This window comes from Pseudophryne corroboree, chromosome 2, assembly GCF_028390025.1.
Source record: "Pseudophryne corroboree isolate aPseCor3 chromosome 2, aPseCor3.hap2, whole genome shotgun sequence".
Taxonomy (NCBI): domain Eukaryota; kingdom Metazoa; phylum Chordata; class Amphibia; order Anura; family Myobatrachidae; genus Pseudophryne; species Pseudophryne corroboree.
Window position 1 is genome coordinate 990,380,608 of NC_086445.1, and position 15,761 is coordinate 990,396,368.

At 43.5% G+C, this 15,761-nt stretch overlaps 1 protein-coding gene across 9 annotated transcripts in view; it reads left to right on the forward strand.

The window, feature by feature from the left end:
- Window positions 1-15,761, forward strand: part of GRIK1 (glutamate ionotropic receptor kainate type subunit 1) — a 630,706-nt gene that overhangs the window by 569,275 nt on the left and 45,670 nt on the right. For 7 of the 9 annotated variants that reach the window (XM_063956421.1, XM_063956424.1, XM_063956428.1 and 4 more), the window contains one exon: window positions 2,297-2,547. In XM_063956421.1, the coding sequence (XP_063812491.1) occupies window positions 2,297-2,547 (251 nt within the window). Of the gene's footprint in view, window positions 1-2,296; window positions 2,548-7,381; window positions 7,544-15,761 lie in introns of all 9 variants that reach the window. The other 2 variants (XM_063956422.1, XM_063956425.1) reach the window with 1 other exon arrangement.

A 15,761-nucleotide genomic window follows, 5' to 3' on the forward strand; every position in this document is an offset into this window, starting at 1 on the left:
CTGAGTGCCCAGATGCAAACGGGCGAGTTTCTGCATACAGCTCATGTGCAGATGTGACTTTACGCCGCAGTCATGCATACAGCTAATGTATTCATGACCCCCGCTGTGTTACCTTATTATATCTCCCAGCAATCCAGCTATTGCCATGACTTCCTGGGAGGACTGTCTTGTCATCCCATGATCGGGGGTTAGACTAGATATGAATAAGGAGATATTCCACAGCATGTAAAAGATAAAAACGGGATGGTATCGGGATCCCGGCGCTTGGGATGCCGGCAGTGATAATACCAACAGTGGCATCCCGACGTTCAGGATCCCGACATCTAACTGGTAAGCATACTATCCCTAATCCCCAAACCCCCTAATTTATTTATTTTCCTCTGAAAAAATGTGTCTTAGTCGCAACGCAATGCGTTTAGGATGCACCAGGAGTACCAGCCAATCAGCTCTAATGGCCATGTTACAGGAGCAGGCTGGTTGGTTCGTTATCTCCGCCCACTTTATCTCTCTAAGGTTTACTAAATAGACCCCTTTATCTGTGTATACAGTATAGCAGAACGGAACCTGCGTTGGGAAAAAAGCCTTCGTATACAGATTCAGAGACTCAGTCGCACTCAAATATACAAGTGTCATATATCAAATTAATCAGCACAGTCTCCTCGTGCGCCCTGTTCAACTGCGCCTAAGACACACCCGGCGCTAGAAGATTTTCACGCAACCTGGAAAGCCAAAGAGGGGCTGTGACTGCAGCAAAGATGTATGTCATGGGTGTAACCACATGTACTATCAGGCCTGCCCCAATCATACCTGCCCCAAGGTGCATTCTTCCGGCCCTGGTCAGCATGCGTTACTGTATTTGGTCATCATTCTTTTGTCTATTCGATCATTAACCACTTGCCTGGCATGGTCGCATCAGATGCGACCACAACAGGCAATGTTTTATCTGACCTGGTCGCACAGAATGTGGCCAGTCAGATAGAGAGTGTTATCAGCGGCAGGGAAGAGAAACTTCCCTCCGCTTCTCCTGTCAGTGAGAATGCCCACAGAGCCTATCCCTCCTGTCATTCAACTTTGAGGTGTGGCCCAGTAGCAGGGGGCAGGCGTGGCATTACTTAAGGCAGAAACAGACCCAGGCAAAGCAAAAATGCCCCCCCCCCCAATACACCCCAAAAAGAGCCAGACCCAAACACCCACATTTGCTTATGAGATCAAATCAAGCGACATAGCATAATTTATATATTTATTATCTATTTATAAGATTCCCCAAAACTCGTCAGCACTATACAGTGGGCAAATGCATTTGTATACCTCCATAACGGGCATAAAAATGAAGGAAGTGAATGATGTTAGCGAGTTTACAGGCAGACCCGTAATATATTGTTGTAGCTGATGTCAGTAGGTTAGTGTAACAGCCCAAGCATTATACAGATGGGTCCACGGTTATCTTGACTAGTTTTCTGCACCTAGGCACAACATGGCTTATTAACATAAACCATTAATCTATTGTTCTCAGCTGCAATACAATACAGAGAACAATACAGCAGGGGATTAAGGGGGTCATTCCGAGTTGATCGCTAGCTGAAAATGTTCGCTGCGCTGCGATTAAGTAAAAAAACGGCACTTCTGTGCATGTGTATGCGGCGCAGTGCGCACGCGCAGCGTACTTTCACAATGGCCGATGTATTTTTACACAAGGTCTAGCAAAGCTTTTCAGTCGCAATTGCCACCGCAGAGTGATTGACAGGAATGGGGTGTTTCTGGGTGTCAACTAACCGTTTTCAGGGAGTGTTCGAAAAGACGCAGGCGTGCCAGGAAAAATGCAGGCGTGACTGGCCGAACGCAGGGCATGTTTGTGACGTCAAATCCGGAACTGAATGGTCTGAAGTGATCGCAAGCGCTGAGTAGGTCTGGAGCTACTCTGAAACTGCACAATTTTTTTTTGTAGCCGCTCTGCGATCCTTTCGTTCGCACTTCTGCTAAGCTAAAATGCACTCCCAGAGGGCGGCGGCTTAGCATTTGCACGACTTCTAAAAACCGCTAGCGAGCGATCAACTCGGAATTACCCCCATAGTCATTACAGCAGGGGATTAAGTCCGACTGGCCAGTCTCAGTTAATCCTATTAAAGGTCAAGATAAACGTGGACCCATCTGTAGTAAAGAAAAGTATCACCATAAAACAAACTACTGTAAAACTGTTTTCTTTGTTAACCTTATATTTGTCTATACAACAGTGGTGCAATATTTCCACGTAGAATGAGTACTTTGATACTGCGTGTCCCACCTTACCTTCCCGCAGGTTCTCCGTACAGAGATAAAATCACCATCGCTATTCTCCAGCTACAAGAGGAAGGGAAGTTGCACATGATGAAGGAGAAGTGGTGGCGGGGGAACGGGTGCCCAGAAGAGGACAGTAAAGAGGCCAGCGCCTTAGGAGTAGAGAACATCGGTGGCATATTCATAGTGCTCGCCGCAGGACTCGTTCTCTCAGTCTTTGTAGCAATCGGAGAATTCATCTATAAATCCAGAAAAAACAGCGATATAGAACAGGTGAGAATGCCGTTAGTTTATGTGCAAAAGCAGGTGGCTGTTATAATCAGCTGGGAGCTAGTCTGTATTGTGTGAGGTACTTACCGACATAGGTAAAAGACTGCATCGTCCTGTAACCCCTGACAACCAATCAGATTCTTGCTATCATTAGCCTTGCCTTATATTTAATCAAAGTTTAATATTGATTGGTTACCATGGATTACACTATTGTATAAATCTGAGTATAATATTATTACAGTAGGTAGCCATTACTAAATAACTCACAGGGCGGGACGTACTACATAAATATACACAAGAAAAAATAGAGTAGTCCACAAGCGCTACTAGATGTAGAGCAATCCAGATGTACAGTCTTCCCAAACACACGCCTCTATTAGGGTTAAGAATTCCTCAGAACATCAAGGTTTCTCCTTCGTATATAGGTTTGCACCTCAAAACTGACCTCCACACCATGCGGGATGTACAGCAAAAGGTTTCTTTATATCATCATTCGCCTCACTTCTTGTAATTTCAACTGGTCATCATCCTAGCCCATATAAAAGACACTCACCTCCAGTAATAGTCCTATGTTCCTTGAAAGGTTTCTTTGCTCTGCGTCGCCCCCTCTGGCTCTGTTGTGAATTCTTATATTATCTACCACAGCCGATGAGTAGGATAGACACGGGCAGTCCAACACCGGATGTATAACACAAAAACGGAGGTGTACGTATGTCCAAAAAAGCAGGGATTTATTCAAAATACAATATAAACAAATTAAAAACAATAAAACAAAGTGGTGAATAGATCCTCTGGTCTAAAGTTTGTTCTACCATATACCCCCTAGGAGTTGCATAAAAAATCACTTCATAAGTCTCCAAAATGGGGATAAAATGCAGCAAAGAGAACAACTTACAGACCTAGGTCTAAATCAAAAAAGAAGTACCAACGCGTTTCGGATCTATCATCCTTCCTCAGGGTATATCTCAGAACAAACCTGTCCGGCCTTTTATACCCACTATCCATTTCCTGGGGTAACACCAGCCAATCAGGTTCTTTCGTTATTTAATCCACATATATACCATATTTACAGTTTACAGAGAGGATAAACTGTAAATATGGTATATATGTGGAGAACCATTTTTGTGTTATACATCCGGTGTTGGACTGCCCGTGTCTATCCTACTCATCGGCTGTGGTGGATAATATAAGAATTCACAACAGAGCCAGAGGGGGCGACGCAGAGCAAAGAAACCTTTCAAGGAACATAGGGCTATTACTGGAGGTGAGTGTCTTTTATATGGGCTAGGATGATGACCAGTTGAAATTACAAGAAGTGAGGCGAATGATGATATAAAGAAACCTTTTGATGTACATCCCGCATGGTGTGGAGGTCAGTTTTGAGGTGCGAACCTATATACGAAGGAGAAACCTTGATGTTCTGAGGAATTCTTAACCCTAATAGAGGCGTGTGTTTGGGAAGACTGTACATCTGGATTGCTCTACATCTAGTAGCGCTTGTGGACTACTCTATTTTTTCTTGTGTATATGTATGTTTATCAAGAAGTGGTGCTCTTGAGAGTTTTAGTCCAGGGCTGCAACTAAGGCGCAAGTTAGCCTTCTCTTCTTTAAGGATGTACTACATAAATGCCTACTAGGTAACCCCCAGTCTGGTCGGTGAATAGGGGGCATGGCCGGTGGGAAGGTGGGCTGATTGGGGGCGTGGTGGCACAATCTTGTCATCATGGCTCCGCCTCTTAGCCGTTACGGGAGGGTAGGAAAGTATGATGTACTAAGCATAGCTTCCACAATGCAGTACATCCCGCACTTACCACATAGATACTGATCACATATGTACTAACATACGCCATTAGTTTCGCAAAGAACATTTCTCCTGATAAGTGCTGTCCTTTGTGATGTCGGGACTTCCGGTTTTCGGCCCCAGGAGTCCCTCTGCACATGCAGATGAGTGGGGGTGCTAGGAGGTATCCGATATAGGGAGACATTTACTAAGCAGTGATAAGAGCGGTGAAGTGAGCCAGTGGAGAAGTTGCCCCATCAACCAATCAGCAGCTCTGTATCATTTTATAGTATGCAAATTATAGATGTTACTTCAGCGCTGATTGGTTGATGGGGCAACTTCTCCACTGGCTGACTTCCCCGCTCTTATCACTGCTTAATAAATGTCCCCCTTAGTCTTCTGTAGGCTAATGCCAGCTTAATGCATCACGTTCCAGTGCTTTATACGGTATCCGGTCTCTAGGTCGACCACACTTAGGTCGACAATGTCTAGGTCGACCACTATTGGTCGACAGTTAGTAGGTCGACATGGTTTCTAGGTTGACATGGTCTCTAGGTCGACATGTTCTGAGTCGACATGATAGAAGGTCGACATGAGTTTTTCACAATGTTTTATCTTTTCTTTTTTACTTTTTCATACTTTCGAATCCACGTGGACTACAGCTGGGAATGACGGTGCATTAATTGGGGTTCCCGGTCACTTTACGGAGAAAACGACACCAAAAAAATAAAAAAACTAGTCGAACTTCTGTCATGTTGACCTTGTACATGTCGACCTAGAGACCATGTCGACCTACTTACTGTCGTCCAATAATGGTCAACCTAAGTGTGGTCGACCCTATGATCCACACCCCTTTATACATATGGGAAATGCAGCCAAAGTGTGAAAACTGTAGTTTTCGGGGGTTTGGTCGCAATTTCCCTTTAGTACATCCCGCCCATAGTGAGGTAATGTCTCACAGTTAGAGAGGACCTGTGCCCTACGATCAGTGACTGGATTGTTTATGCACAGAACTAATATTCATCAACATGCGGCCTATATTTTCTAGAGATGAGCTGCTTCGGTTTTACTCGAATTTACTCAAACCTCCTTATTGGCTCACGGACGTCACGTGTTTTAGTTAGCCAATAAGAAAAATCCAGAAAAAAAGAACTTGCAATAATTCTGGCGTTTAGAACCGAGTAAATCTGAACCCGCTCATCTCTAAGATTTTCACCAGTGACTTCATTGAGATACAGGTATTCAGAGGTCAGGTGTTGTTGCAGTAGCCGTGGGATCCTTTTATAGCGAACAAATGCTGTTAATAGACTTTTTAATGCGTTTGTATAAATATAAATTCAGCACATAAAATGGCCGCCTCCGCCACGTGTGTGTCACATGGGCACTGAAACTGTCAACTTTATTGGAGATAGTATCAACTTCTTACAAGTTTGCAGCTATGGAAATATAGCTGCATTTAGTGTATAGACATGGGGGGCGAGCCAAATGTTTTTTTGGGCACCCATAGTAATGGTGGCCCATCAGAGCAATTCATCTGTTGCTCTGATCAGGCATCCATTACTTTGTAAGTGCCCAAATAGACAGGGTTTAGCCGCGAATAACTTATAGTGAATAGCTCTTACGTTAGTCAAAAATACTGTAGGATAAATGCACTAAATAAATTTTTTTTCTATGGCCTTAAAGTGGACCTGAAGCCTGTTCTTTGCATTATCTGAATTGTTTACATGGACCTGCAGAATACATTTACCACTGTGGTCTACTTTATGTTCTGTTGATATGCTGAAGTGAACAGCTATATGGGCATCAGCAAAGAACACATTACGGTGGTCATTCCGAGTTGTTCGCTCGTTGCCGATTTTCGCTATGCTGCGATTTGTTGCTGCATGCGCATGGTACGCAGCACGCATGCGCTTAGTTATTTAACTAAAAACTTAGCAGTTTTGCTGTTGTCTGTGCGGCGCTTTTCAGTCGCACTGCTGATCGGTGAGTGATTGACAGAAAAGGGGCGTTTCTGGGAGGTAACTGAGCGTTTTCCGGGAGTGTGCTAAAAAACACAGGCGTGCCAGGTAAAAACGCGGGAGTGTCTGGAGAAACGGGGGAGTGGCTGGCCGAACGCAGGGCGTGTTTGTGACGTCAAACCAGGAACTAAACGGACTGAGCTGATCGCAGTCTAGGAGTAGGTCTGGAGCTACTCAGAAACTGCAAGAAAATATTTAGTAGCAATTCTGCTAATCTTTCATTCGCTATTCTGCTAAGCTAAGATACACTCCCAGAGGGCGGCGGCCTAGCGTGTGCAATGCTGCTAAAAGCAACTAGCAAGCGAACAACTCGGAATGACCACCTACAACCGAACCATTAGTTTACATCTCCTGTGTGTGATGCCTGTAGTGCATTCAACATGGCCAAACTACATGGAAATTGTCTAGAACAACATTTCCTAAATTCAGTACTTAAAGTCCTCTAACAGGCCTTGTTTTAAGGATATCCATGCTTGAGCAGAGGTGATTTCATTAGTACCTTAGTCAATTTGATTTAACTATCTGGGCTAATATCAAGCATGGATATTTTCCTGGACTCTAATGGGTCTTTGAGGAGCAAGTTTGAGCAACACTAGTCTAGAACATAAAATGTATTTTTCCAATTTTTATGTTTGTTTGTTTTTTTTTTTTGTTTTTTTTTTGGGCGGGGGGGTGTTTTTTATTTAGATCGGGATGGCGCATTTTTTTTTTCCTTTTGGGTGGTTCTGTCTGTAAATTTGGGTGTCCCTTTAAAGTTTCCTGCCTGTAATCTGCCCCAATTACACCCAACGACCCCCCAGTAGGACTGACTGACATCACTGAACCCTACTGTTAGGATCTCTGATCTGTGCATGTACAAATTACTGCATTTATTTATATTTATATTTATGATCTCTTGTTTTTTTCCATCGTTTCTGTGGTATTTACTTTTGCATTATGACAAATTCTTTGTGCTGTGATTATGATATCATTGTCATGTTATTATTTGTTTATGCATGTTTTATTTGTATTTTTTTTTCCGTTCCTTTTGCATGCAAAGGCCTTTTGTTTCTTTTATGGGCTACAATGTAAACCAGCTCATCCGTCTAACTCTACGTCTGGGACCACTATATCAACCGAATTAGACTGTGGCAAATTACTTCGGGAGGAGAGAGGAATTCGGACACAGCCCCCTATTCACACCGTATAATATAAATAAAAGGTGTGTCCCATACTGAGAGTATCAGTGCTTATTTGTTTTCTTGGTGACTGACACAAAGTCGGCTGATGCACAATCTATGTACCCCTGTGCAGAACTGTATGTTGTTTTTTATATATATATATATATATATATATATATATACACACACACATACACACACACACACACACACACACACACACACACACACATATGAAAATTACCTGCTTGCGGTCATGCAAAATCATTAATTTCTAAAATGATTACGTTACACTCAACTTAATAAATTAGGGTTTAAGACGCACAGAAGTCCGCATATAATTTTTATTTAGCAATCTGAATGCATCGCAAGCTGATTATGCATCTTAGACACCAAAGCATTTCAGTCTTTTCTCTGCAATGCCTGAATGACCCATAATTGGGTGGCAATGGGGCGATCGAGTATAATACAAAATATCTGTGTTCGTAGCCGCAGTTGTGGCATGCATATATGTGTTGGATAGTTGAATAAGACTTACGATCACTGTAGGCATCCAGAATTTTTACTATATTACATGCGAATCAAAATAAGGTCTTAGGGCAGGGGTGGGCAATTATTTCAGCTGGGGGGGCCGCTTAACACTTCCAGCGAATATTCAAAGGCCACACACAAAATACTCAAAAAGAGTCTCCTTTTTACACATTAAGGCAGACAGCGTGCCCTTTTTACACATTACGCAGACAGCGTCCCCCTTTTTACACATTACGGCAGACAGCGTCCTCTTTTTACACATTACGGCAGACAGCGTCCGCTTTTTACACATTACGGCAGACAGCGTCCCCCTTTTTACACATTATGGCAGACAGCGTCCGCTTTTTACACATTACGGCAGACAGCGTCCGCTTTTTACACATTACGGCAGACAGCGTCCCCTTTTTACACATTAAGGCAGACAGCGTGCCCTTTTTTACACATTAAGGCAGACAGCGTGCCCTTTTTACACATTACGACAGACAGCGTCCCCCTTTTTACACATTACAGCAGACAGCGTCCGCTTTTTACACATTACGGCAGACAGTGTCCCCCTTTTTACACATTACGGCAAACAGCGTCCCCTGTTTACACATTACGGCAGACAGTGTCCCCCTTTTTACACATTACGACAGACAGCGTCCCCCTTTTTACACATTACGGCAGACAGCGTCCGCTTTTTACACATTACGGCAGACAGCGTCCCCCATTTTACACATTACGGCAGACAGCGTCCCCCTTTTTACACATTAAGGCAGACAGCGTCCCCTTTTTTACACATTACGGCAGACAGCATCCCCCTTTTTACACATTACAGCAGACAGCGTCCCCGTTTTTACACATCAGCTTAAGCAGTGATCCAGGGGCTGGCTGGACAGGGGGTTTACCTGTTTTTCACACTGGCAGACGATCAACGCGGTCCGATGACCCGCGCTGCTGCTGGCTGGAGTCACTGCTGCTGTGGCCTGCTCCCACTCGCTGCCCGCCGCTCCAGTTCACTTGTGACCCTGTGACGTGACCGGGATTTCCTCAGCGGCACCGTGTCTGTGAGCAGTGTAGCGCAATGACAAGGGGCTCAGCCTGTCGGGCCGCTTGTCATTGCACTCTGATGGGGCACAGCGGGCCAGGCAGGATCGGTCGCGGCCCGCGGGCCGCATGTTGCCCACCCCTATCTTAGGGGGAGATTTATAAAACTTTAAAAAAAGATTACAAATGGTGTCGCCTATAACAACCAATTAGCTTCTAGCTATCATGTATCTAGTATATTCTTTGAAATGATTGGTTGCTTGCTGTTGCTGTTAGGGTGTGGTATGAAAAGTCAACATTCAGAATGTTGACACGAAAATGTTGACATGGGCATTAGGTCAGCAAGCAATATGCAAGCATACACAAATGTTCTTGATGTCAATTAAAGATGTGCGGTTCAGTTTTCCTGAAATACTAACACACCCGAGTAGAGATGTGCGGCAGGCACTTTTCGTGTTTTGGTTTTGGTTCTGGTTCCATGCTCGTGTTTTGGATCTGGATTGGTTTTGCCAAAACCACCTTTTCGGGTTTTGGTTTTGAATCTGGATGATTTTTGAAAAAAACATAAAAACAGTTAAAATCACAGAATTTGGAGGTAATTTTGATCCTACGGTATTATTAACCTCAATGACATTCATTTCCACTCATTTCCAGTCTATTCTGAACACCTCACACCTCACAATATTGTTTTTAGGCCAAAAGGTTGCACCGAGGTAGCTGTATGATTAAGCTAAGTGACACAAGTGTGCGGCACAAACACCTGGCCCATCTAGGAGTGGCACGGCACTGGCAGACAGTATGGCACTTAAAAAAAAATAGTCCCCAAACAGAACATCATGCAAAGAAGCAAAAGAGGTGCAATAAGGTACCTGTATGACTAAGCTAAGCGACACAAGTGTGCGGCACAAACACCTGACCCATCTAGGGTTGGCACTGCAGTCCCACTGCACTAATGGCGGATACCGGAAACACGTCTAACACCAACATAGCTGTCAAGGCCTCAGTTATCCGCCTTGCAACAGGATGACTGCTGTGATATTTCATCTTCCTCGCAAAGGACTGTTGGACAGTCATTTGCTTAGTTGTAGTACAAGTGGTCTTCCGACTTCCCCTCTTGGATGACGATCGACTCCCAGCAGCAACAACAGCAGCGGCAGCAGCAGCAGCAGCACTAGGAGGAAGTGGTTCTTGATCTTTCCCTATTTTATCCTCCAAATTTTTGTTCTACATTATTTTTCTGGAGTTATATAACAAAATGCAGCAAAGGAGAGCGTACCTCTACACCACACAGGGCAAACCCTGTAAAATTATTTGGATTAAATATTAATAACCCCTTTATTTGGAGTAAATAATATACAGCACAGGACAGCACCACTGAATTTATATGGCAGCACCACTGGACTGGACTTATACGGCAGTACCACTGGACTGGATTTATACGCCAGTACTACTGGATTTATACGGCAGTACCACTGGACATATATGGCAGTATCACTGGACTGGATTTATACAGCAGTACCACTGGACATATACTGCAGTATCACTGGACTTATACGCCAGTACCACTGGAATTATACGCCAGTACCACTGGAATTATACGGCAGTACCACTGGAATTATACGGCAGTACCACTGGAATTATACAGCAGTATCACTGGACTTATACCGCAGTATCACTGAAATTATATGGCAGTATCACTGGAATTATATGGCAGTACCACTGGACATATGGCAGTATCACTGGAATTATATGGCAGTACCACTGGACATACTGTATACAGCAGTATCACTGGACACATACGGCAGAATCACTGGAATTATATGGCAGCACCACTGGACTTATACGGCAGTATCACTGGAATTATATGGCAGTACCACTGGACATATACAGCAGTATCACTAGACACATACGGCAGAATCACTGGAATTATATGGCAGTACCACTGGACTGGATTTATACGGCAGTACCACTGGACATCTACGGCAGTACCACTGGACTGGATTTATACGGCAGTACCACTGGACATTTACGGCAGTACCACTGGACATATATGGCAGTATCACTGGACTGGATTTATACGGCAGTACCACTGGACATATACTGCAGTACCACTGGACTGGATTTATACGGCAGTATCACTGGACTTATACGCCAGTACCACTGGAATTATACGGCAGTATCACTGGAATTATACGGCACTATCACTGGACTTATACCGCAGTATCACTGAAATTATACGGCAGTATCACTGGAATTATATGGCAGTACCACTGGACATATACAGCAGTATCACTGGACAAATATGGCAGAATCACTGGAATTATATGGCAGTACAACTGGACTGGATTTATACGGCAGTACCACTGGACAACTACGGCAGTACCACTGGACTGGATTTTTACGGCAGTACCACTGGACATCTACGGCAGTACCACTGGACATATACGGCAGTATCACTGGAATTATATGGCAGTACCACTGGACATACTGTATACAGCAGTACCACTGGACACATACGGCAGAATCACTGGAATTATATGTCAGTACCACTGGACATATACAGCAGTATCATATGGCAGAATCACTGGAATTATATGGCAGTACAACTGGACTGGATTTATACGGCAGTACCACGTGACATCTACAGCAGTACCACTGGACTGGATTTATTCGGCAGTACCACTGGACATCTACGGCAGTACCACTGGACATATACGGCAGTATTACTGGACATATACGGCAGTATCACTGGACTGGATTTATATGCCAGTACCACTGGATTTATACGGCAGTACCACTAGACATATACGGCAGTATCACTGGAATTATATGGCAGTACCACTAAATTTATACGCCAGTACCACTGGACTGAATTTATACGCCAGTACCACTGGATTTATACGGCAGTGCCACTGGACATATACAGTATTACTGGTATTATATGGCAGTACCACTGGACTTATACGGCAGTATCACTGGACTTATACGGCAGTATCACTGGAGTTATACGGCATTACCACTGGACTGGATTTATATGGCAGTACCACTGGACTGAGCAGCACAAGACAGCACTGGTATCGCCACCCCACTTTCCCTCCCGCACAGACACTGAGGAGAGAGACACGTCCTCTCGCTACACTCTCCAATGCTGGAGTGAAAATACCGGTGACGTGCGGCCCCTTATTTGGAATCCAAACCCCGCGAGAATCCGACAGCGGGATGATGACGTTTTGCCTCGTTCTGGTTTCCGAGTCAGGCGGGAAAACCCGAGCCGGTCTCGGATCCAGGCTCAGGTAGTGAAGTTCAGTAGGGTTCGGTTCTCAGGGAACCGAACTGCTCATCTCTAGTTCCGAGTCGAATTGAGTCCCAGTTCGGAATCACTTTGTTCTAAGAGTGGAACCAAATCCCGCCTCGGGTCTGTTGTCGAAACTTGGATTTAAAAAATGAACTTGGGTTTTGGATTGGATGTAACAGGTCCAAATTATATGATTTTGGCTGCTTTTATTGAATTTTTTTAAAATCTATGTTTGTCGATTTTTACAGACTCTAAAGGAATACAAAACCAACCAAAAACCGAATCCGAACCAAAACACTTGAGGGTGGTTTTTCTGCCAAAACTAAAAGCAAAACCAAAACACGGTTGTCTGCACACAACTCTAATGTCAATATTTAGCATATCAACGCACAGTTTTTTGCATATTTTAGCTGGGTGTGGTTCATTAGATCGACTATAATTAGGTCTACAGTTAATAGGTCAACACCATATGGTTGAGATGCAGAAGGTTGACAGGGTCAAAAGGTCAACCTGGAAAAGGTCGACAGGGTTTAAAGGTCAACATGGAAATGGTTGAATTAAAAATGGTTGACGCAAGTTTTTGTTTTGCTTTTTTGGTGTAATTTTGTATGTTTGATTGAATGTAAGCAAAATTAGTGGAAAATTGTACCTTCGCTCTTTACGCTTCGGGCAAGGTTACTATTCCCGAGCGTAGTCCACATGGATGGTAAATTATGAAAAAGTTGAAAAAAAAACTTGTCAACCATTGTCATGTCAACCTTTTGAAGCTGTTGACCTTAAGCACTGTCGACCTTTTCCATGTTGATATTTTGACCATGCCAACCTTTTGACCATGTCAACCTCTACCTGTTGACCTAATGCGCGTTGACCATATGGTGTTGACTATTGACTGTCGACCTATCATCCTGAACTTATTTTAGCCTAACCCTAACCCTAAAAACAACACAGATATTTGCTGCCAACATTCTGGTGTCAACATTATGAACATGGTGACATTTTTTTAACCATGTCGAACTTATGTTCATGTCAACATTTTGAATATCGACATTCTGTCCAGCCCAGGTCTCCCCCATAGTGTTCTTCTCCCTGCCTTCTACTTTTGTCTCAGAACTTTTAAGTCATATCAAATCATAGTATAGAGAGAAGACTAAAGCTTGCAAACTAATATAAACTAGAGATGTGCGTGGAGTCTTGTGTTTTGATTCTAATTTCATTGTTGTGTTTGGGTTTTGCAAACCCATCCTCAAGTATTTTGGTTTGGAATTCTGATTTCAAATCCAAATTTTAAGTTTTGCATTTCCTGCAAATGGATAACACTAGCTAAAATCATGTCATATTTGCAATCCAAAACCTGAAATATGGATTCAAAATCCGAATTCCGGACTGTAGGACACTCCAAACCAGGACTCGTTTTGGTTTGGATCCGCAAAATTCAAGTAGGATCATATTTCTAAAGAACCGAATCGCACAATGCTAATATAAATAATGCGTATTACTGTACATGCAGCCTGCCGTGTGTTTTCATAGGCAAATGAACTCTACACATTGAAGTATTTTGGGGTTGGGTGACCGGCGGTCGGGATCGCGGCAGTCAGGATACCGGCTGCCAGGATGCCGGCAGGGGGACGAACGCAATGTTGTGGACACCCATGAGTGGGAATAGCCTGGGCCCTCTGTCAACATCTTGGCGGCCGGGATCCCGGATTCGGTATGCTGACCGCCGGGATCCCGTCCGCCGGTCACCTGACTACATCCCGTCTATTGCACAGGTTCCATTGTTCTGTGTCAAACTGTAATCTGGAAATGATAATGGTCAAAACTGAAATTATTAGGTAAAGTCCACTGGGTAGGGTTGCGCTGAACAGCAGCTCTTAGTGCAGATCTTCAGGCGGGAGTTCCCATTGGACATTAAAATATGTCCGTATTTTAACTGTTCCTGACTGAGGGGTCTATGTACCAAGCCTTGTATGGAGATAAAGTCAACGGAGATAAAGTACCAGCCAATCTGCTCCTGTCTTCTTTCAAACCCAGCCTGTGACATGTCAGTTAGGAACGGATTGGCTGGTACTTTATCTTTGTCTCCATCTAAGGCTTAGTAAATAGACCCCCGAGAGCTAAGTTGGCCGGTGACCTTATTGGCTATGCCATCGGAGTTGGCTATGACGTATGCCATCAGAGTGAAAGAGATGTTATAAAATGTTTACAAATTAAATACAGCATAACTTTAATACCTTTTGGTAACCCCAACCCTATTTCATCCTACATTCTTTGTAAGGATATTCATATGTCTATCCCATGCATGTTTAAATTGCTGTACTGTCTTAGCTGCTACCACCTCTGATGGGAGGCTATTCCACCTATCCACTACCCTTTCTGTAAAGTAATATAACTTCAAGTTTCCGTGAACCTATCTTCCTCCAGTTTCACATGTGTCCTCGTATTTTAATACTTATTTTCTTTTGAATAATGTCTCCCTCCTGTACTTTGTTTATCCGTTGCAATCCCTCCTTCTCAAATCCTGGCACCAACACCCTTTGCGTGATGCATTAGTTCCCTGCACTGTGCAGCTGGGGGCAGTATTAACAGCGTGCAATTTGCCCCGCCCCCACAGTGGACCGCCAGAGGTGTGAAAATAATGGTAGGTAAGTATATGTAAGGGTCTAGTCATCATTTGTAGTCTGTCCTCAACGCCAACCCATTCGTCATAATATTTCAGTGCACACATATTAATGAACTGAAATTCTGTAAATGTTAGGAAATAAACTACAAGGGGCTGCGTGGTAGAGGGAATAGTAATGAAACACTATATCCGACGGAGAAATAAATAAAAAGAATGCATCTGTATCCGCCACTGAAATCATACGGTTATGTTTTCTGCACAATCCTTTTAAAAATAGGAAACGCGTTTAATACATCAGAGATCCTTTTATTTGTTTTAAAAAAAACCAGGCTACAGTCTATGTCATCTATTAATTCAGCGCCTCTCATCCTCCTGTTCCTCCTGTAACGGACCAATGAAAGAGCACAGTTCACCCGTCTCTTATATCACTTCTCTGCTCAATATAAAAACCTTAATGCGGATCAATTTTTAAAAACAAATGGAAAAGGTTATGTTGATCTGTGAAAGGTCAGATGTAATTGCTGCACACTGTATAAAGGTCTGCGAGTGCAGCGTTCAGTTCTAAGAGCCGGAGCCCTGTAAGGGAAATACAGTACATTTATCATTTCTGCCGGTTTAAAAGCTTACGGTATATAAATAGAGAAGAGTAACTCTGCCGAGGCCTCGCTTCACCAAATGAGGCAAGATGAGTCTCGTGTCTCAGGTGGCAGAATTCTCAGTTATATGTTTTCCGTGTTTTAAAAAAAATATATATATTTTTATTGAGACAGTTTTATAAAGTGAGCGC